At 34.5% G+C, this 22,525-nt stretch overlaps 1 protein-coding gene across 1 annotated transcript; it reads right to left on the bottom strand.

Moving 5' to 3' along the window:
* Positions 1-2,484: 2,484 nt before the first annotated feature.
* LOC142241205 (ATP-binding cassette sub-family G member 1-like) lies at positions 2,485-21,825 on the bottom strand. The gene is made up of 8 exons (XM_075312950.1): positions 21,689-21,825; positions 21,429-21,543; positions 13,378-13,713; positions 12,878-13,116; positions 12,562-12,815; positions 7,535-7,703; positions 3,021-3,277; positions 2,485-2,953 (listed from the first exon to the last, which is right to left on the bottom strand). The coding sequence occupies exons 1-8, from the start codon at positions 21,819-21,821 to the stop codon at positions 2,591-2,593; spliced, it is 1,866 nt and encodes a 621-aa protein (XP_075169065.1). The 5' UTR covers positions 21,822-21,825; the 3' UTR covers positions 2,485-2,590.
* Positions 21,826-22,525: the final 700 nt, after the last annotated feature.

The following is a 22,525-nucleotide window of genomic DNA, read 5'->3' as shown; positions in this document are numbered from 1 at the left end:
CAAACTAAAGGGTGATACGATCAAAATTTGGTCAATATAAACTTGACTTGAAAAACCTGAACACCCCTCATTTTAAAGGTGTGTGTGTGTAGAATGTTGCTCCTATTTTGATTTTGGAATTCACTCTTGAGTTGTCAAAATGCCGTCCAAGCAAGAAGAGCAGCGTATCAAAATTTTGCTCGCGCATCGCGAAATCCGAGCTACTCGCACGCAAAGCTGGCAAAATCGCTAAAAGGTGACAAATCAACCGGTACAAATGTAATTAAAGTGTTTGGGGAACGTTTGTCGACATCCAGGAAGTCTGGATCGGGGGGAAATCGAAAACCGGATGCCGCTGAGACGACAAAGAGAGTTGCCGGTAGTTTCAAGCGAAACCCTAACCTCTCTCTCCGAGATGCCGCAAATAAGCTGGGTGTACAACCGTGCATCGAGCCAAAAAACGAGCCGGACTATCGACTTACAAGAAGGTAGTGACTCCAAATCGCGATGATAAACAAAATACGACGGCCAAAGCGCCATCCCGGAGGCTGTACACGACGATGCTGACGAAGTTTGACTGCGTGGTAATGGGCGACGAAACCTACGTCAAAGCCGACTACAAGCAGCTTCCGGGACAGGAGTTTTATACGGCAAAAGGAAGGGGAAAGGTAGCAGATATTTTCAAGCACATAAAACTGTCAAAGTACGCAAAGAAATATCTGGTTTGGCAAGCCATCTGTACCTGTGGCTTGAAAAGCAGCATTTTCATAGCTTCCGGGACTGTCAACCAAGAAATTTACGTGAAAGAGTGTTTGAATAAACGTCTGCTGCCTTTCCTGAAGAAACACGGTTGTTCCGTACTGTTTTGGCCGGATTTGGCATCTTGCCATTACGGTAAAAAAGCAATGGAGTGGTACGCCGCCAACAACGTGCAGGTGGTTCCCAAGGACAAGAACTCTCCCAACACGCCAGAGCTCCGCCCAATTGAGAAATACTGGGCTATTGTCAAGCGGAACCTAAAGAAGACCAACAAAACTGCTAAGGACGAGCAGCAGTTCAAGGCAAACTGGCTTTCTGCGGCGAAGAAGGTGGACAAGGTGGCTGTACAAAATCCGATGGCAGGTGTCAAGCGTGAGGCCCGGCAATTCGGATTTGGAAAAGCGAAAGCCTAACTGAATATTTTTCCTGAATTTTATACTAATTGAACTTGAAAAAGAAATTTAATTTGGTTTGTTAAATACACGCAAAAAAATAATTCTTTCCTCCCAAACGAAATTTTAGACAAACAAAGTTCGTTTCTCATTTGCTTTTCGCTGTAAGGAAGTGTATTTGGAAGAAAAGTATATTCGTTTTGTGATAAACGTTTATTCTTTTCCAGAATGTAAAAACAATTTCATAAAGACAAACTCAAAAAAAAAAAACATTGTTTTCTCGCTAATTGCATTTTCCCTCACATCTTTCTCACATCCACGTGGTTTTTTAGTTCTTAACACCTTTTCCTGTAATACCAACAATGTAGAAGAAATTATACGATTTTATAAATTTTTAAAATTTTTTTACCTTTCGCCTGGACGGAGAATCGAACCGCGAACCATGCACTTTGTAAGCAAACACACTAACCACTGAGCTATGTACCTGTTATGGTCATCAATAGATAAATATCCATATAAGTTATATTTATATAGCATAGCTTGCGGCGCCCACGAACCGTATAAATAAAGTTTATTTAACAGAAACAAACATTTAGTTTGGCACCGTGGAGCAGTGGTTGCTACGTCCGACTTGCATGCCAAGGGTCGTGGGTTCGATCCCCGCTTCGACCAAAGTTTATTTATTTATTTTTTTTTACATATATTTCAGATATGTTCGGAAGATTCCGAAAAATGTTCAACATTACATTGTAGTATATTAAATTTTGATCTGTAAAATGTGTCTTATTAAAGACCTAAAGTCAGAAAAGAACAGTGTTTGATATAAACGAAATGGACTGTGTTGTTGTTTCAAAAATAACTTTTTTTTATAGAAAAAATAAAAATTTTGTAACAAACCAATTTTTTGGTGATAAAAGTTTAAATTTTTCGAAGCAATTCAAAAAACTCTAACAAAAGAAAAACATTTTCGGTACACGTTTTCCAAACGTTTTTTTCTTTGCATGTAAACGATTTCACCGATTTACACGCGTTTTCCCTTGACCAAATTTTGATCTTTGTCGATGAAAACAATTTTTCGATAAAAAGAGAGCGATGACTTTTCTTAACGGAGCACGCATATTAAGAAAATTCTATAATTTGCAAGATTTGTTCGTTTGTGATTGCGATTCAAGGTTTTTATAGACCAAACTGAAGATGTTTTATAGTGAAAGAAGACAAGAAACGCGCGTTAGCGTTTTAAACTAAAAATATAATATAATCACCCTTTAAAATAGCTATTGATTTAAAAGCACGTATTTTTACATATCTCTACTCATATTTAAATTAAATATATACCTTATGTAAATCTATGACATTTTGTTGTTTTCTCTAGTTAAATTGTATTTACAAATTTTTAATATATCTAGAAAAGCTTAACTCGAGAATTTTCTTAACACAACACTAAACATTAAAGATCTTGATTATGTCTTGGATAATTTTCTAAATTTCAATCGATATTTCATGATTGAAAACGACATGATGGTAAATATAACCGTCAAAGAGCCCAAAACAATTACGGAGCGCATGTAGCTGATGTTAAGACTTCCGAAAAATTTTAGAACAGCATGCGCCTTAGACATTGGGCACATCCATTCAGTTAAAGGACAAGGGAAATCAGGACGATCGTGACCCAACAATGTATCCAAGGCCCCTTCTAAAGCGAATCTCAGAAAGCCGCTGTAAAGTACAATTTGGTAAAATGTTGGCAGTTCCATTCCATGGAACGACTGATTGGCAGTAATGGACATTGTACCATAAAACATTGGAGCCACAAATATAGCATGCTAAAAGCAGTCAAATAAACCAAATATAGATAATTTCAAAGGAAAATCATTTGTCTTTAAATCTTACCAGTTCATTGAAACTTGATCCTATAAGTAGTCCAAAACTGAAGGATACCAACGATATAATAATTAGCATGACAACGAACAGGGAAAATCGCCATAACTGCATTGGTTGTCCGGTAATAGAATATAGAATTGCTGCACTTACCATGGTCATCACCATCAGAAGCGGTAATTGCGATGTGAAGAGGGCAATAAAATAGGAACTAAGACGATACCACCTATTAAAGTACTCCCTTCTAATAAAGCGCAATTCCTGGGGAACTGAAAACAAGTGAAGAAGAAAATTGATTAAAATATTTGGTATCTTAGAATTTTATTATTACGGAAGTGGTTCCATAAGTTCAAAACTATGTTACTCGTTACATTTGGTCCAACAATTCTGCATCTTTTTAGCAGTGTTATAGACGCATTTGGATAATAAAATTCAATAATTTGTAAGAGTTGTTCGTTTGTAAGACAATTTTTTACAGTGAAACAAAACATGAAACTTGCGTCTTGCTTGGTAATATACGTGAAAACATAAATAAACAATAACAAGTATAAACGGCCGTAAGTTCGGCCAGGCCGAATCTTAGTACCCTCCACCATGGATTGCATTGAAACTTGTACTAAAGACTGCCATCCACAATCGAATTACTTGGGTTGCGGCAACACTTGCCGATGGCAAGGTTTCTTAAAACTTCTTAACACCGTCTACTCAATTGTAAGTTAGTCCATACGGAGTATATATTAAACAAAACAAGGTCGATTAAATACTATATAATTCAGTTTGACAAAAATTTCTATAGTAATAAAATTTTGACAAAATTTTCTATAGAAATAAAATTTTAACAAAATTTTCTATAGAAATAAAATGTTGACAAAATTTTCTATAGTAATAAAATTTTGACAAAATTTTCTATAGTAATAAAATTTTGACAAAATTTTCTATAGAAATAAAATTTTGCTAGATTACTTTTGGGGATCGGCTATATATAACTATAGACGGCTATGGACCAATTTTGGCATGGTTGTTAGCGGCCATATACTGCACAATGTACAAAATTTCACCACGTACTAAATCTTAACCGGATCCGATGAATTTTGGTCCTCTAAGAGCAGCGGAGGTCAAATCTGGGGATTGGTTTAAATGGGGGTTATATAATTAAGACCGACATGGACCAATTTTTGCATGGTTGTTAGAGACCATATACTAACACCACGTACCAAATTTCAACCGGATTGGGTGAATTTTGCTCTTCCAAGGGGCTCCGGAGGTCAAATCTGGGGATCGGTTTATATGGGGGCTATATATAATTATGGACTGATATGAACCAATTCATGCATGGTTGTTGGATACCATATACTAACATCACGTAACAAATTTCAACCGAATCCGATGAATTTTGCTCTTCCAAGGGGCTTCGGAGGTCAAATCTGGGGATCATTTTATATGGGGGCTATATATAAATATGGACCGATTTCGACCAATTTTTGCATAGTGGTTAGAGACCATATACTAACATCATGTACCAAATTTCAGCCGGATCATGTGAAATTTTCTTCTCTTAGAGGCTCCGCAAGGCAAATCTGGGGATCGGTTTATATGGGGCTATATATAATTATGGACCGATATAGACCAATTTTTGCATGGTTGTCAGAAACCATATACTAACACCATGTACCAAATTTCAGCCGGATCGGATGAAATTTGCTTCTCTTAGAGGCTCCGCAAGCCAAATCGGGGGATTGGTTTATATGGGGGCTATATATAATTATGGACCTATGTGGACCAATTTTTGCATGGTTATTAGAGACCATATACTAACACCATGTACCAAATTTCAGCCGGATCGGATGAAATTTGCTTCTCTTAGAGGCCTCGCAAGCCAAATCGGGGGATCGGTTTATATGGGGGCTATATATAATTATTGACCGATGTGGACCAATTTTTGCATGGTTATTAGAGACCCTATACTAACACCATGTACCAAATTTCAGCCTGATCGGATGAAATTTGCTTCTCTTAGAGGCCTCGCAAGCCAAATCGGGGGATCGGTTTATATGGGGGCTATATATAATTATTGACCGATGTGGACCAATTTTTGCATGGTTGTTAGAGACCATATACTAACACCCTGTACCAAATTTCAGCCGGATCGGATGAAATTTGCTTCTCTTAGACGCCTCGCAAGCCAAATTTGGGGGTCCGTTTATATGGGGGCTATACGTAAAAGTGGACCGATATGGCCCATTTGCAATACCATCTGACCTACATCAATAACAACTACTTGTGCCAAGTTTCAAGTCGATAGCTTGTTTCGTTCGGAAGTTAGCGTGATTTCAACAGACGGACGGACGGACGGACGGACATGCTCAGATCGACTCAGAATTTCACCACGACCCAGAATATATATACTTTATGGGGTCTTAGAGCAATATTTCGATGTGTTACAAACGGAATGACAAAGTTAATATACCCCCCATCCTATGGTGGAGGGTATAAAAAACCAACCAAAATGTTCGGTTTACCCTACAAGGACAAAAAAAGTTCCCTACTTTCCCATACATTTCCAAACAATTTTCCCTACTATATTTTTCGTTAAATTTAAAAAATTTTACAAAACAAAAATGGTTCTAAGTACTTTATTATCTTAAAACATGAATATGCAACTTATATAACTTAGAATATAAATTTGTATTACCACCACGGTTGCCACAGTTGGTAGAATTCTACCCAAATTAGTAATCTTTTTTGTTAAATCTCTATAAAAATAAAATTTTGGAAAAAGTTTCTATAAACAAATTTTTGTGAGAAATTTTTCTATAGAAATAAAATTTTGACAATAAATTCTATAGAAATAAAATTTTGAGAAAAATAAAATAAAATTTTGAGAAAATTTTTTATAGAAATAATATTTTGAAAAAAATTTCTATAGAAATACAATTTTGGCAAAATGTTCTATAGAAATAAAATGTTGACAAAATTATCTACAGGAATAAAGTTTACCACACATGGTTAAAGATCAAGCCTTGCCGGCTTCTAATTTCCTCCTCTAGAGCCACCAAAATGTAAAAATTATTACAAATTGTGTTGAGTGAAAATGCCCTACATTGTGGCCCTACGTCCCTACAACACGCTAAATATTAGAAAACCCCCACATATAGTGAATTTCCCCTACTTCTAGCAACACTGGCTGTGTTGATATTGCGCCTACGGAGTTAGTATGCCACTAATATTGAGCCCATTATTAAAAAAGAGAAAATCGTTAAATTAGTGTGGGTAATACATACAAATTTGTAAAAATCGAGCAATATTCTTATGTAAGAGCTACAAGTACGTATAAGTACGATCTTGTTAGTACATCAAAATTTGAAATTTGAGTAACATTGGTTAATAAATAAGAGTACTATGGCCAAATTTGGGAAAATCGAGCGATGCATGTATATGGAAGCTATATCTAAATCTGAACCAATTTGCATAATATTTTGCGGGTTTGATTAATACCACAAAAGGTTACCTTGTGCAAGATTTGAGTAAGATCAGTTAAGAAGTGAGGCCTCTATGGTCAAACATAAGGTTATTAGGGGCGAATTTTTCAAAATCGGGTGATACATATATGGGAGCTATATCTCAATCTGAACCGATTTCGATGAAATTTTGCACATACTGTTAGCACTATAGAGGACTGGATCTAGCCAACTTTGAGTAAGATCGGTTGGTAAATAAGGGTTCTATGGCCAAATTGGGAAAATCGGTATATACATATATATGGGAGCTATATCTCAATCTGAACCGATTTCGATGAAATTTTGCACATACAGTTAGTGCTATAGAAAATTACATTTAGCCAAATTTGGGTAAGATCGGTTGATAAATAAGCCAAATAATAAATAAGCCATAAATAGGCCAAATTTAGAAAAATCGGGCGGTACATATATATGGGAGCTATAGCTAAATCTGAACCGATTTCGATGATTTTTTGCAAATATAGTTAGTGCTATAGAAGATTATATTTGACCAACTTTGAGCACTATCGGTTGATAAAAAAAGGTTTTGTGGCCAAATTTGGGAAAATCGGGCGATACATATATATGAGAGCTATATGGATAAAATTTTGCAGACTTGGAGGGCGATGGAAAAGATTACCTTTTGCAAAATTTGGTGATGATCCGTTTGAAAAAACGCGCGTCGAAATCGGGCGATACATATATATGGGAGCTATATCTAAATTTGATCCGATTTCTTCCAAATTCAATAGCGTCCGTCCTTGTGCCCAAAAAACTCCCTGTACCAAATTTCATCAAAATCCGTTAATAATTGCGACCGGAATCCTGTGAACAACAAATACATGGGCAGACGGACGGACACCAAGCGCTAGATCGACTCAGGAGGTGATTCTGAGTCGATCGGTATATATTTTATGGGGTCTAAAATCAATATTTCTGGTAGGCACATTTTTTGGCCGATCAAACTTATTATACCCTGACCACTATGTGGTTTAGGGTATAAAAAATTATTTTCAATACATTACTCACCTATTACCAGTGGTGGTGACATAGCCAAAAATACGATTGCTGCTATCACATTGAATGCTAGATGATAATTAAAGGGACTGTAGTTGGCGTTGTCATTTATATTCGTATAAGTAAGACCAATTGCTATGGAACATAAGACATATGAGAACACTCCCGTTCTTAAATTTGACTGAAATAATATAATAATAATAATATTTTTATTAAATTTAATTTAATACAATAATGTGAAAAATTTTTATAAGATTAATTTTATTATATAACATTCGAAAATTGATTTTCTATGACTTTAACGTAATCTCTGATACCGCCAAACATAGCATGGAAGGTTTGTTAAACTTATAACTTCTTTGGTAAACAGTCCCTAAAAATTCTGCAGCATTCAAAGAAAGTCAATTGATGAAATTTTAATGCATACTTTTTGGCGCCAACTATAAAATTAAAACGAATTCTTGTACCATAAGTGATAATAGGTAGCAGTAAGTCAATTCAAAACAAGTAAGGTAAGTCTAAAGTCGGGCGGGGCCGAATATATTATACCCTGCACCACTTTGTAGATCTAAATTGTCGATACCATATCACATCCGTCAAATGTGTTGTGGGCTATATATAAAGGTTTGTTCCAAATACATACATTTAAATATCACTCGATCTGGACAGAATTTGATAGACTTCTACAAAATCTATAGACTTAAAATTAAAAAAATGGCCTCTGTGGTCATATGAGTGTAAATCGGGCGAAAGCTATATATGGGAGCTATATCTAAATCTGAACCGATTTCAACCAAATTTGGCACGCATAGCTACAATGATAATTCTACTCCCTGTGCAAAATTTCAATTAAATCGGAGTAAAAGATTGGCCACTGTGGTCATATGAGTGTAAGTCGGGCGAACGATATATATGGGAGCTATATCTGAATCTGAACCGATTTCAATAAAATTTGGCACACTTGACTACACTACTAATTGTACTCCTAGTGCAAAATTTCAACCAAATTGGGGTAAAACTTTGGCTTCTGGGACCGTATTAGTCCATATCGGGCGAACGATATATATGGGAGCTATATCTAAATCTGAACCGATTTCAATAAAATTTGGCACACTTGACTACAGTACTAATTGTTCTTTTTGTGCAAAATTTTAAGCAAATTAGGGTAAAACTCTGGCTTCTGGGGCCATATAAGTCCATGTCGGGCGAAATATATATATATATATATGGGAGCTATATCTAAATCCGAACCGATTTCTTCCAAAATCAATACGGTTTTATTCTGAGCCAAAACACATACTTGTGCCAAATTTGAAGTCGATTGGACTAAAACTGCGACCTAGACTTTGATTACAAAAATGTGTTCACGGACAGACGGACATCGCTATATTGACTCAAGAGCCCATCCTGAGCATTTTTGCCAAAGACACCATGTGTCTATCTCGTCTCCTTCTGGGTGTTGCAAACATATGCACTAACTTATAATACCCTGTTCCACAGTGTGACGCAGGGTATAAACACTGAAAAAATATTGTCGTGAGGTCAAAGATTTCATGTCTTTAAAATACGAATGCAAATTTTGCTTAGCATAGAAGACGCATTTCTCTAATATAAAGCTTTTTTCCTTGTCCACAAGTCTATAAACTTTTCAATGAAGTCGTATTGTCCTTATAATTAAGTGACTTGACTTGAAAATGGGTATCATAACATGAAAGAAAAAATTTTTGGGCTAAGGTCAACTTGACTTTAATAATTAAGAAAAATTCTTTAAAATTAATGAAATTGTCTTTAAATTTGTTGTCTTTTTGCATCTTGACTACAAAGCAAAAAATCGTTTAAATATAGGACATGTTTTTCAACATTTTATTTTAAAGACGTTTTTTACTTGGAACGTACCAAAATTTATTCTGGAAGTCGAGTCTGAATTTGGAAAATAAAGTTGTCGTAATTTCGTTTTTAAAGGACTTTGATAGCATATGAAAAAAAGCAGAAAAAACGAAAATTTTAAATTTGCTTTCTAGAAGCAAGTACACAAAACCCAAATTTAAAAGAGAATTGTGTCTTAAAAGTATCCTTGCTTGAATTCTCCGCTTCTTTGGCTCGGAATCAATACCAACATTTTTAAACTAAAGACAAAATCTTTGGAACCGAGTATGCTTTTTTTAGTGCACCACCATGAATCAAATATACTAGTTTCATGGTGGTTTGATGAAAGATATTTTCCCCAATCAGATCAGTTCATCCAGTACGCTTCCCGAAGATAAATGTAAAGATTTTACCTATGAAGACTACATCAGATTCTGGATTTATAAGAACCATTTTTATACCCTCCACCATAGGATAGGGGGTATATTAACTTTGTCATTCCGTTTGTAACACATCGAAATATTGCTCTAAGACGCCATAAAGTATATATAATCTGGGTCGTGGTGAAATTCTGAATCGATCTATGCATGTCCGTCCGTCTGTTGAAATCACGCCAACTTCCGAACGAAACAAGCTATCGACTTGAAACTTGGCACAAGTAGTTGTTATTGATGTAGGTCGGATGATATTCCAAATGGGCCATATCGCTCCACTTTTACGTATAGCTTCCATATAAACGGACCTTCATATTTGGCTTGCGGAGCCTCTAAGAGAAGCATATTTCATCCGATCCGGCTGAAATTTGGTACATGGTGTTTGTATATGGTCTCTAACAATCAGCAAAAATTGGTCCACATCGGTCCATAATTATAAATAGCCTCAATATAACCCGATATCCAGATTTGGCTTGCGAAGCCTCTAAGGGAAGCAAATTTCATCCGATCCGGCTGAAATTTGGTACAAGGTGTTTGTATATGATCTTTAACAACCACGCAAAAATTAGTCCACATCGGTCCATAATTATATATAACCCCAATATAACCCAATCCCCAGATTTGGCTTGCGTAACCTCTAAGAGAAGCAAATTTCATCCGATCCGGTTGAAATTTGGAACATGGTGTTAGTATAGGGTCTCTAACAACCGTGCCAGAATTGGTACATATCGGTCCATAATTATATATAGCCTCCATATAAACCGTTCTCCAGATTTGACCTACGGAGCCTCTTGGAGGAGCGAAATTCATCCGATGCGGTTCAAATTTGGAACGTGGTGTTAGTATATGGCCGCTAACAACCATTCCAAAATTGGTCCATATCGGTCTATGGTTATATATTACCGATCCCCAATCACACAAAAATTGGTCCATATCGGTTCATAATCATGGTTGCCACTCGAGCCAAAAATAATCTTCCAAAATTTTATTTATATAGAAAATTTTGTCAAAATTTTATTTCTATAGAAATTTCTTTTAAACTTTTAGTTTTATAGAAAATTTTGTTAAAATTTCATTCCTATAGAAAATTTTGTCAAAATTTTATTTCTATAAAAAATTTTGCCAAAATTTTATTTCTATGGAAAATTTTGTCAAAATTTTATTTCTATAGAAAATTTTGTCGAAAGTTTATTTCCATAGAAAATTTTGTCAAACTGAATTATATACGTAGTTAATCGGTCTTTTTTAATTTAATATACACCACGTATGGACTTACTGATAATTTAGAAGACGGTGTTAGGATGTTTTAAGATACCTTGCCATCGGCAAGCGTTACCAAGTAATTCGATTGTGGATGGCAGTGTTTAGAAGAAGTTTCTACGCAATCCATCGTGGAGGGTACATAAGCTGGCCGAACCTACGGCTTACAAGTATATACTTGTTTTGTTTGAATTTTAGAGAAATCATAAACATCTCTTGTAAGTGTGCAAGAAAATGATGAAATAACGTCTTGATTTGTAATCTAAAATCTGTAGATTTTTACCCCAATTGATTACGAGAAGTAAAATCTGGAAATTTTACATTCAGTTTCAAGCAATTTCATGATTAGTGCACCTTCTGTACCCTCATGATCTGAAATCGGTGTATATGGTTAGGTTAGGTTAGGTGGCAGCCCGATGTATCAGGCTCACTTAGACTATTCATTCCATTGTGATACCACATTGGTGAACTCCTCTCTTATCACTGAGTGCTGCCCGATTCCATGTTAAACTCAATGATAAGGGACCTCCTTTTTATAGCCGAGTCCGAACGGCGTTCCAAATTGCACTGAAACCACTTAGAGAAGCTTTGAATCCCTCAGAAATGTCACCAGCATTACTGAGGTGGGATAATCCATCGCTGAAAAACTTTTTGGTGTTCGGTCGAAGCAGGAATCGAACCCACGACCTTGTGTATACAAGGCGGGCATGCTAACCAATGCACCACGGTGGCTCCCTATCGGTGTATATGGAGGCCTTACCAAATGGACCGATAAGAACTAATATATACATAATATATTCGGCACACCTCTTTATGGTCCTGGAATACCTCCAGATTTCTAATTTCTGGCAAATTAGATAAAATCTACGGATTCTAGAAGCCCAAGAAGTAAAATCGGGAGATCGGTCTATATGGGGTCTACACCAAAACATGGTCCGATACTCACCATTTTCGGCACACCTCTTTATGGTCCTAGAATACCTCTAGATTTCCAATTTCATGCAAATTGGATAAAAACTACGGTTTCTATAAACCCAAAACCCCAAATCGGGCAATCGGTTTATATGGGAGCTATATCAAAATCTGGATCGATATACGTCTTAGAATTTCTCCCTGATCAAGAATATATATCGATATTTCGATGTGTTACGGAATAACAAACTTATTATACCCCCTTCACCATTCTATGGTGGTGGATATAATTAATTAATTTGATTATATTATGTGGTAAGATTATAGGAAAGATTTAAAAATAAATAAATAAATAAATTGAATTACTATTTAAATACAATTATGATTTTACATAGAAATAACATCAGCAAAGTTTTGCGAATTAAAATTTGAATTGAGTTTTAAAGAGTTTTACTAGCATCAAAAAAAATACTTTATTCGTGTACAATTTTTTTCTGCACAAAAGGAAACTCTACTCTCATGCTATTCTAACTGATGGATTTCATAATGTACTAATTTTTAACTTACCTTATCTCTAAGCATTTGCTGCATTAAACGAACGAATAGTAATTTATATTCCATCCACCATGAAACCTTAGAATCTTTGCGATTTCTGTGTGATAAATATATCGACTCCATATTAGAATCGTCGGAGTCATCAACTCTATTAATGTTATTTAATCCATTGCAATTATGTTTCCAAAAAAGAACTTTGCCATTTTGGGTTTCTCGGACCAATTCTTTTTGATAGTCTCCATAGGCTTTTATTGATACATCAAGTACTAAATTAAGGAAGGTGTATTTTCATTATTAATTTTTATAAAGAAATGAAAAGAAAACTTACAGAAATCCGTTGGATTGTGAGTTATTGGGCATTCTAAATTAAATTTTCTCAAATAGGGCACTATATTATTCATAGGTCCTTGGTATATACATTCTCCATGGGATATAGCATAAATTTTATGAACCATTTGTAGTAATCTTGCTGAGGGGCTGTGTAAAGAACATATGACGGTACGTCCACATTCGGCCAATTGATGTAGGATTTGGATACATTGCGAGGCAGCATAGTCGTCTAGGCCACTCCATTCATGAAAACAAAATTGATGTGATTTAAAAGTAAAAGTTGAAAATTCCATTCAGTGTCTGCCTCAAACTGTCGGCTTAAACCCTTTTCGACTTTTCCAATATTATATGATTTACAGCTAATATCCGAAACGAATGCTTTCGTTCGACTAGAATGCCCGCAACAGCTGAATTTATAAAGGAAAATCAGCTGTTTTTGGCATTTCAGTCGAGCGAAAGCGTTCATTTCGGATATGAGAAATTGGCCGTTATACTTACGTTATAGGTTCATCCAATAATATCACCGATGGATTATCTATCAACTCCAACGCAATGCAGACCCGCTTTCGTTCACCACCCGATATATTAGCTACCAAAGTGTCGGCTATCTGTCGTAAGCGAAACATATCCAGAACTTCGAAAATTACTTTTTCACGTTGGTCGCTATTGCAATGGGTGTCCAATTTGAAATGCGAAGCAAACATCATTGTCTCCAGAACGGTAAAGTTGGGATTTATATCGTCGTCTTGTAAGACATAACGTGAGATTCGATTGAATGCATTCATATTGCGGCGTTTACCATTTATCCGGATGACACCCATTGTTGTGTTAATGCTGTAATGGATAGACGATGGGATTTTAGAAAATTCTAGTCTAGAAAATATTTATAAATTTACACATGCCCTATTTTAAATGCAATATTTACTAAATTCGAGACAAAGTTATTTATTATGATGGATGGTACATTATTGAAAACATATTTGTAATGTTTAATATAAAGAAAAACAAAATGATTTTACTTTTTTCCTTAAACACTGTATACGTTCGACTTGAGAGGTCAGTATGGTAAGGTTATTTTTGAACCTACACCTCAAATATTAAGGAAAAAATTCCCAAAATTCTTCTAGAAAACCTCGAAAACCTCCCAAAAATGTTTACGAAAGTAAATATTCTGTAGTGATACACTTACAATTTCACCCTCCGATGAGTAACAGTTCTGAACTTCACGGCCGTGTGAAAAGGCCTACGGACCTTTTTTGGTAAATCATGGTTTTTTCATATAATTTTTTTTTTTGATTTTTTGTTTTGTTTTATTATTTATAACTAAATTCTACATACAGAAATATTTTTTTCAATTTTTTTGCTTGAATTTTCTTAAGACTATTATATACAAATTTAAAAATTATTGTTGTTGAGCGTGTACTTCTTGTCCCCTGCCCTGTGCGCAAGTGTTGCAGCGATGTAAAAGTGTGCTACGTTCTCCGCAAACAGCGTTGCCGCAGCCGAAGCAGTATGCTCGCATATTCCGCTGCCGCCCGTACTCAGAACGGCAAAGCCTACATGACGGTCTACTTGACCTAGCCGCAAACGAAGGTACATTGCCTTCCATCGGTCTTGGTAATACCTGAAATGAAAAGAAAAATAAAAAAAAAACAAATAAATATATATTCTATTCTTGAATTTGAAGATGTTTTTCTTACCCTGACATCGAATGCTTCCATCGCATTGCGTATCCTTGGATATGAGGTTATATGGTTGTTCAGGGCACGTTCTTCGATATTTGGTGTGGCCAATTGTTTCGTTAGCAGTAACAAGAACATGTCAAATTTGGTCAAAATCGGTTTGGTTCTTGGCGAGATCTAACCAATTTCTTTGTAAAATATTACTCAAATTATCCTATATCTCGAATACGTATGTATCGCCTGATAAAACATATATATGTTCTTTTGTACAATTGTATCAAAATTGCTCTAGCTTTCATCCAAGGGTGTTAGCCGATTTAATTTTTAATTGTAGCGATTTTGTAGAAGTACACAAAATGTTCTCCAAATCGTTTCAGATATTAATATATATACCCTGCGCCACACTGTGGAACAGGGTATTATAAGTTAGTACATATGTTTGTAACACCCAGAAGGAGACGAAATAGACACATGATGTCTTTGGTAATAATGCTCAGGGTGGGTCCCTGAGTCGATATAACCATGTCCGTCTGTCCGTCCGTCCGTCTGTCTGTGAACACATTTTTGTGATCAAAGTCTAGGTCGCAATTTAAGTCCAATCGCCTTCAATTTTGGCACATGTTCCTAATTTGGGTCAGAATAGAACCTTATTGATTTTGGAAGAAATCGGTTCAGATTTAGATATTGCTCCCATATATATTTTTCGCCCGATATGCACTAATATGAACCCAGCAGCCAGAGTTTTATACCGATTTGCTTGAAATTTTGTACAAACATAACACTTTGATTGAAATCGGTTCAGATTTAGATATAGCTCCCATATATATCTTTCGCCCGATATGGACTTATATGGCCCCAGAAGCCAGTATTTTGGCCGAATTTGGTTGAAATTTTGCACAAGGAGTACAATTGGTAGTATAGTCAAGTGTGCAAAATTTGATTGAAATCGGTTCAGATTTAGATATAGCTCCCATATATATCTTTCGCCCGATATGAACTAATAGGGTCCTAAAAGCCAGAGTTTTGAACCAATTTGGTTGAAATTTTGCACAGGGAGTAGATTTAGCATTGTAGCTATGCGTGCCAAATTTGGTTGAAATCGATTCAGATTTAGATATAGCTCCCATATATATATTTCGGCCGACATGGACTTATATGGCCCCAGAAGCCAGAGATTTACCCCACTTTGCTTAAAATTTTGCACAAGACAAACAATTAGTACTATAGTCAAGTGTGCCAAATTTTATTGAAATCGATTCAGATTTAGATATAGCTCCCATATATATCTTTCGCCCGATATGCACTTATATGGACCCAGAAGCCAGAGTTTTATCCCGATTAGCTTGAAATTTTGCACAAGGAGTACAATTAGTAATATAGTCATGTGTGCCAAATTTGATAGAAATCGGTTCATATTTAGATATAGCTCCCATATATATGTTTTTCTGATTTCGACAAAAATGGTAAAAATACCAACATTTTCCTTGTAAAATCGCCACTGCTTAGTCGAAAAGTTGTAAAAATGACTCTAATTTTCCTAAACTTCTAATACATATATATCGAGCGATAAATCATAAATAAACTTTTGCGAAGTTTCCTTAAAATTGCTTCAGATTAAAATGTTTCCCATATTTTTGTTTTGTTTTTTACTATCACTGTGTTTCACCCTAGTGCATTAGCCGACTTAAATTTTGAGTCTACAGAATTTGTAGAAGTCTATCAAATTCTGTCCAGATCGAGTGATATGTATATGTATGTATTTGGGACAAACCTCTATATATTCAGCACCCAACACATATGACGGATGTGATATGGTATCGTAAATGTAGATCTACAAAGTGGTGCAGGGTATAATATAGTCGGCCCCGCCCGACTTTAGACTTTCGTTACTTGTTTTATATGGGAATATAAACCTTGATAATAACTCCCAACAAATTTGAAGGAGTTGAGATGGTAAACAAATGATGATGATGGGACAAACCTCTATATATTCAGCACTCAACACATTTGACGGATGTGATATGGTATCGTAAATGTATATCTACAAAGTGGTGCAGGGTATAATATAGTCGGCCCCGCCCGACTTTAGACTTTACTTACTTGTTTTTAACTGACTTTGTCTTCCGAGTTTGATTAAACAGTTAATTGTATCAATTAATATTTTAATTAAATTAATATTTCTATCTTGATTGTATCAATTAATTTATTATATGAAAAAACTTTAACTTAAACTTTTTAATTGGAAATATTTTGATGATATTTTTTTGTAGGCGTCAAGAAGTCAAATCGATGGGTATAGTCCATTTCCGAACTTGACCGGCAGGCAAAAGAAGAGTTTGTGCAAAATTTCAGCACGATAGCTTCGTTATTGAAGGCTGTAGTGTGATTACAACAGACAGCCAGACAAACAGACGGACATCTTTCAGTGATCAAGTATATATATTAGATAGGGTCACGGCCTAAAGGAAAAAAAAGTTGATGCGGTCACCCCCCAGTTATTAGCTTATTCGAAGACAATTTCAGAACACCAAAACTTTTGTTTTTCCGTGCACCCTACGACCCCCCAAAATACAATTTATTGTGCTATGTCGTCATTTGAAGTCCGATCGAAAAGAAACGCATATCGTTGTTCGTGGTTGATCAGGGGCTATATTTCGTGCATTGGTCATTTTTGACTCCAACGTCAAATTTGATTTTTATTTTTTTTATTTCGCTTCGTATACCCCTATGACGCCCATTTCTAATAACCATTATACAGATCTTAACAAAATATGAAACTTTTGCTTTTGAAGTATTTAATTATATTCATAAACAAAAAAGTTACAGAGATTTTAAAAAGTCAATAGGTCACCCTACACAACACTAAATAGTTTTTGCTCTGTTGTCATGATGTCCGATCGAAACCACATGCACATCGTTATTCATATCTACGAAATTGATTTATAAGGCATTTAGAACACAAAACCTGTTTATCTGTAAATTTCTAACGGTACCTTTGTATACATACTCGTTGTTTGCACTACGGCATTTTCTGCGTTATGCAAAGTGCATGTGTTTTTGCTAGAATAATTTGAGAGCCTACTGTTTTCATCACGTTTATTTATAAGGTTTAAGGTTTTATAAGTTGGAATTTTCGTAATTTTCCACAATTCTGTTACCACTTTTATTGCAACTTTTATATAACATGTAAGCTTTTTATTTGTTTAACACTTGCGGTGCCTGCTTTCTTTAAATATAAAAGGAATTCAATAACTTGATGATTTGTTGCACCCTCAAAAAAAAATCGCCTCTTTAACATATGTTCCAAACATATTTTGCAGGAAGCACATATATTATTGGATACTGCCGAAACATTAACATATTTGCTTTATGTGAACATATTATATGTTTGGAAGCATTTTGAGCCCAAAAATATTATATGCTTGGAAGAATTTTTCCCAAAGACGATTGTGCTCATTCCCTAACATACTCGTAATTCTCACTTCCACGAAATATTTTAGTTCTTGGCACCTTTTTCTGTAATACAAATAATGTTGAAGAAATTATTCACTTTTATAAATTATTTAAATTTTACCTTTCGCCTGCACGGAGAATCGAACCGAGGACCATACAGTTTGTAAGCCAACACACTATCCACTGGGCTACGTAGCTGTTATAGTCACCAGCAGATAAATATCGTTATAAGTTACATTTATATAGCATAGTTTGCAGCGCCCACGAGCCCATGCAAACATAATATTATTTAACAGAAACATACATTTGTTTGCCACGTGGAGCAGTGGTTAGCATGTCTGCCTTGCATGCAAAGGGTCGTGGGTTCAATCCCTGCTCCGACCGAACACCATTGGTTTTTTTTTTTTTTAATTTACGCATTTATATTTATACTATATTAAATTTTTATAATGAAACTTCGAAATGTGGGTTATTAAAGATTTATAGTCAGTAAAAGTGCTTGATATAAACGAAATTGACTGATTTTGGATAGCATATTATTTTTTTATTGCAAAATAACAATTTTGTAACAAAAACCTGTTTTTGGTACAAAAATTTAAAATTTTGGAAGGAATTCAAAAACTCTAACAAAAGAAAAATGTGGAGTCGAGTATAAGCATACATATATAATTTTATAATATAAATATAAATTTATTTAGGCGTGAACAGTTTTTTTACTAGCATTTAACACCATCGCTCTAAAATGCCTTTTATTTTTCTTTAATAATTCATTTTAAAGAAAATAAACTTTTTAAATTTTACCTTTCGCCTGCACGGAGAATCGAACCGAGGACCATTTTTTATATTTGAAGGTGTCGGTCAACTCCTCGTGGACTACTTATTAATAAAGAGGAACTAAACTTTGTTTTTATACATTTTACTGTGCAATTTTTCACTATTTCCTCCTTATTTCATTTTACTGTCCCAACTCTAAAAAGAGAATAGTGCCCTCTCGTTATTTTTATGAAGACCCCTGATTCCTTTTAACGAACCAAGAAAAAAATTGTGCCCATAATGCCAAAATGATAAACAAAACACATGTCCACACATACATAAAATGCTGCTCTCACGGCGAAAACATATGCTGTTTGTTTTTCAAATGTCTATTCTCCTGGGTCCCAATGTCTATTCTCTTTATTCAAATTAAATAATATTTAGACTTAAGCATATCAAATTTTTGGCGTTATCATAAACCAGTTTTCCGAAACAACATACAAGCGGTTTCATAGAAATTGTTCTCTTTTGATTCTTTCGCTGTGTTATGTTGATATATTTTGTCAACTCTCCCGGTTTCCATCTCTATTTCTTTCTCTATACTCTCTCTGTCGCTTTGAATAAAATATCACAACATATGTATGTTTAGTCGAAATTTGTAAATTTATACATGTTTGCATTCACACATATGATTTTTATGAAACATTCATGTCCCAAACATAATATATTCTAACATAAATATTAACATAGATGTCTCAAACATGTAGTGTTAGTTTAGGAACATTACATGTTTGCACTTAAATATATTGTGTTTTAAAATTGTGCCCGAAACACATTTTGTTTATATCGGAACATATGAAAAACATATTTTTCTAAGAGTGTGGTAATTTAATTTTGTCGATATCCCGAGCTTCGAATTTCATTTTGTTTTCACTTTTTTCAAATATTATCAACAGCCTTCTCTCACAAAAATATGGACAGACTTAAAAAATCATGTAGCGAAAGTGATTGTTAGAATTTTAAAACAGTAGGCTCTCAAGTTGTTCTAGCAAAAACACATGCACTTTGCATAACGCAGAAAATGCCGTAGTGCAAACAACGAGTATGTATACAAAGGTACCGTTAGAAATTTACAGATAAACAGGTTTTGTGTTCTAAATGCCTTATAAATCAATTTCGTAGATATGAATAACGATGTGCATGTGGTTTCGATCGGACATCATGACAACACAGCAAAAACTATTTAGTGTTGTGTAGGGTGACCTATTGACTTTTTAAAATCTCTGTAACTTTTTTGTTTATGAATATAATTAAATACTTCAAAAGCAAAAGTTTCATATTTTGTTAAGATCTTTATAAATAAAAAAAAATTAAAAATCAAATTTGACGTTGGAGTCAAAAATGACCAATGCACGAAATATAGCCCCTGATCAACCACGAACAACGATATGCGTTTCTTTTCGATCGGACTTCAAATGACGACACAGCACAATAAATTGTATTTCGGTGGGTCGTAGGGTGCACGAAAAAAAAAAGTTTTGGTGTTCTGAAATTGTCTTCGTGTATGCTACAAAACTGGGGCGTGACCGCATCAACTTTTTTTCGTGACCCTATCTAATATATATGTTATATCCATAATATAGTGGGAAATCGATATTTCTATGTGTTGCAAATGGGATGACAAGCTTATTATACCCTGCATCACCATTCTATGGTGGTGGCTATAAAAATTACAGTATGCGTTCCATGGTGGTGGGTAGTTAAGATTCGAACTTTTGCCCCCGTCGAACGTACCATCGTATCTACTTGTTTACTTTAAAATTTATTTATTTTTATTATTTGGTAACACGTTTATTTATTACTGAGTTTTTGTTTTTAATTTTATTTTTTTTTTATACAAAAACAAAGAAGTAACCTTTGGGCAATATCTTAAAATAAACTTGAACAATTAACGCTGTTGAGTTGAACAATATTAATCACAAAAGACAAAAATGGAAGAGGTGAAAGTGGAGGTGGTAAATAAAATGACTTGTTGCTGTTATCAAATAAAATGAAAGGCCCTAAAAACTAATTTAGAACTACCTGTGCCAATAATTATTTTTCGCAAAAAATATGCCTTTTTTAATTTTTTTATAATTTACATATTTAAAGAACAAACAATTTTCTAATATAAAAAGTGATCTAGATGCTTAATGCAGTTACAATCCGAATTAAAATATTTTTAATTTAATATCACTTTTAAGATTCCGAAAAATAAGCCCCCAAAAAATAAAGCCCCACAATGGAAATGAAATAATGTCCCGAGTTTTGGGGGTTTGTTTCGTAATGAAATAAAGCCTCATTTTGAATATGCAAAAAAAAAACGGACAACAATAAAATAAATTACCAAATTTTATGAAATAGGGCCCCACGGGGATTTCTTTCATTTTCAAAAGTAACATTTATGTTACACTGCAAAAAGCATGCAGTAGTTTCAACGATTTTGTCTTTACTCGAATGATTTTGGTAATGATTCCGAATCAATATTTATTTATGTATAACAACAAAACCTAATGAAATTAATATAAATTAAAATATAACATATTAATCACAATAGGATATATGGCCTTGTTGCTCAACCCATAAAAGCAAACAAAGCAAGAGAATGTAGTAAATACCTACCGATAGCCCGCCAAAAGATTTAGCAGTGTAGTTTTACCACATCCAGATATTCCAATAATCGCAGACAATTCACCAGCTCGAAACTCTCCACTTATGCCATTTAAAATTGTTTTGGCTGTTTAAAAAAACACGATTAAATTATAATCATAGAATTAATAAAAAACCGATATTAAACACAAATAGTCAAGAACAAAAAAAAAACAAAAACTTTAATATTAGAAAAATAAAATTCTTATCTTTTTCGCAATGCACTTATTTACTTTGTCTTCCATTTTTCACTCGATATGTTATATTAGAAAATCTTAAATTCACTGCCCTATCGACGGATATTTTTCGAAATATTTCTCTATCGTCGATAAGAGAAGATGCCGATCGCGCATCCAAACATTCCATCTCAATGCCGCAATATAAACTAACTCGTTTGTTATTAGCGCTGCAGCTATTGGTTATGCGTTTATTCAGCTGTTCTATGCTTATGGCACATGCACTCTCATACTCTCGCCCTATCTAATGCGTTCCAGGGATGACAAATAAAATTTTTAAATTGTACCAACGAAAATAAAAAAGTATACTTGTTGGGTTCAAATTGTTCAAGTTCCCATTGTCCCTCGATATTCGTAGGAAATGAATAAATTCATCCAAATTTTGTTTGCTTTTAATGTGTTTGTTTGCAAAGCCTTTATCATAGTTTCGTATGAAAATATTCAGTAATAATACTGGGTATTTGAATACGAGCTATTCTTGAACTATCTCAATACTTGCAATTTTGGCGCAAAATACAAATTTTCACTCAGAAGTTGTCCATCATCTGGCAGAAGTTACGAAGTTTCAACATGACCTCTGTGTTTTGAAAGCGAACTAAATATTTCAAATTGTACCAAATAGGTCATTGTAGTATAATTGTACTTTTAGGAAATGTGATGTACCAAATTTAGTACAATTGTACCAATTTTAACCTCCCTGGTGCGTACTAAATTGTACACTGTTTAACAAAAATTCAAGGAATGTAGTCCATCATTCGTGTTAATGCAAGGCATAGCACTCTAACCATCCATGTAGATTTTTTTAGATCGTGGGGCCTCACTAGGAGGTTATAC

Source organism: Haematobia irritans, chromosome 5 (assembly GCF_050003625.1).
Source record: "Haematobia irritans isolate KBUSLIRL chromosome 5, ASM5000362v1, whole genome shotgun sequence".
NCBI classification, from domain to species: Eukaryota; Metazoa; Arthropoda; class Insecta; order Diptera; family Muscidae; genus Haematobia; species Haematobia irritans.
Note: the sequence above shows the minus strand (reverse complement) of the source record. Positions and strands in the feature narration are given on the sequence as shown.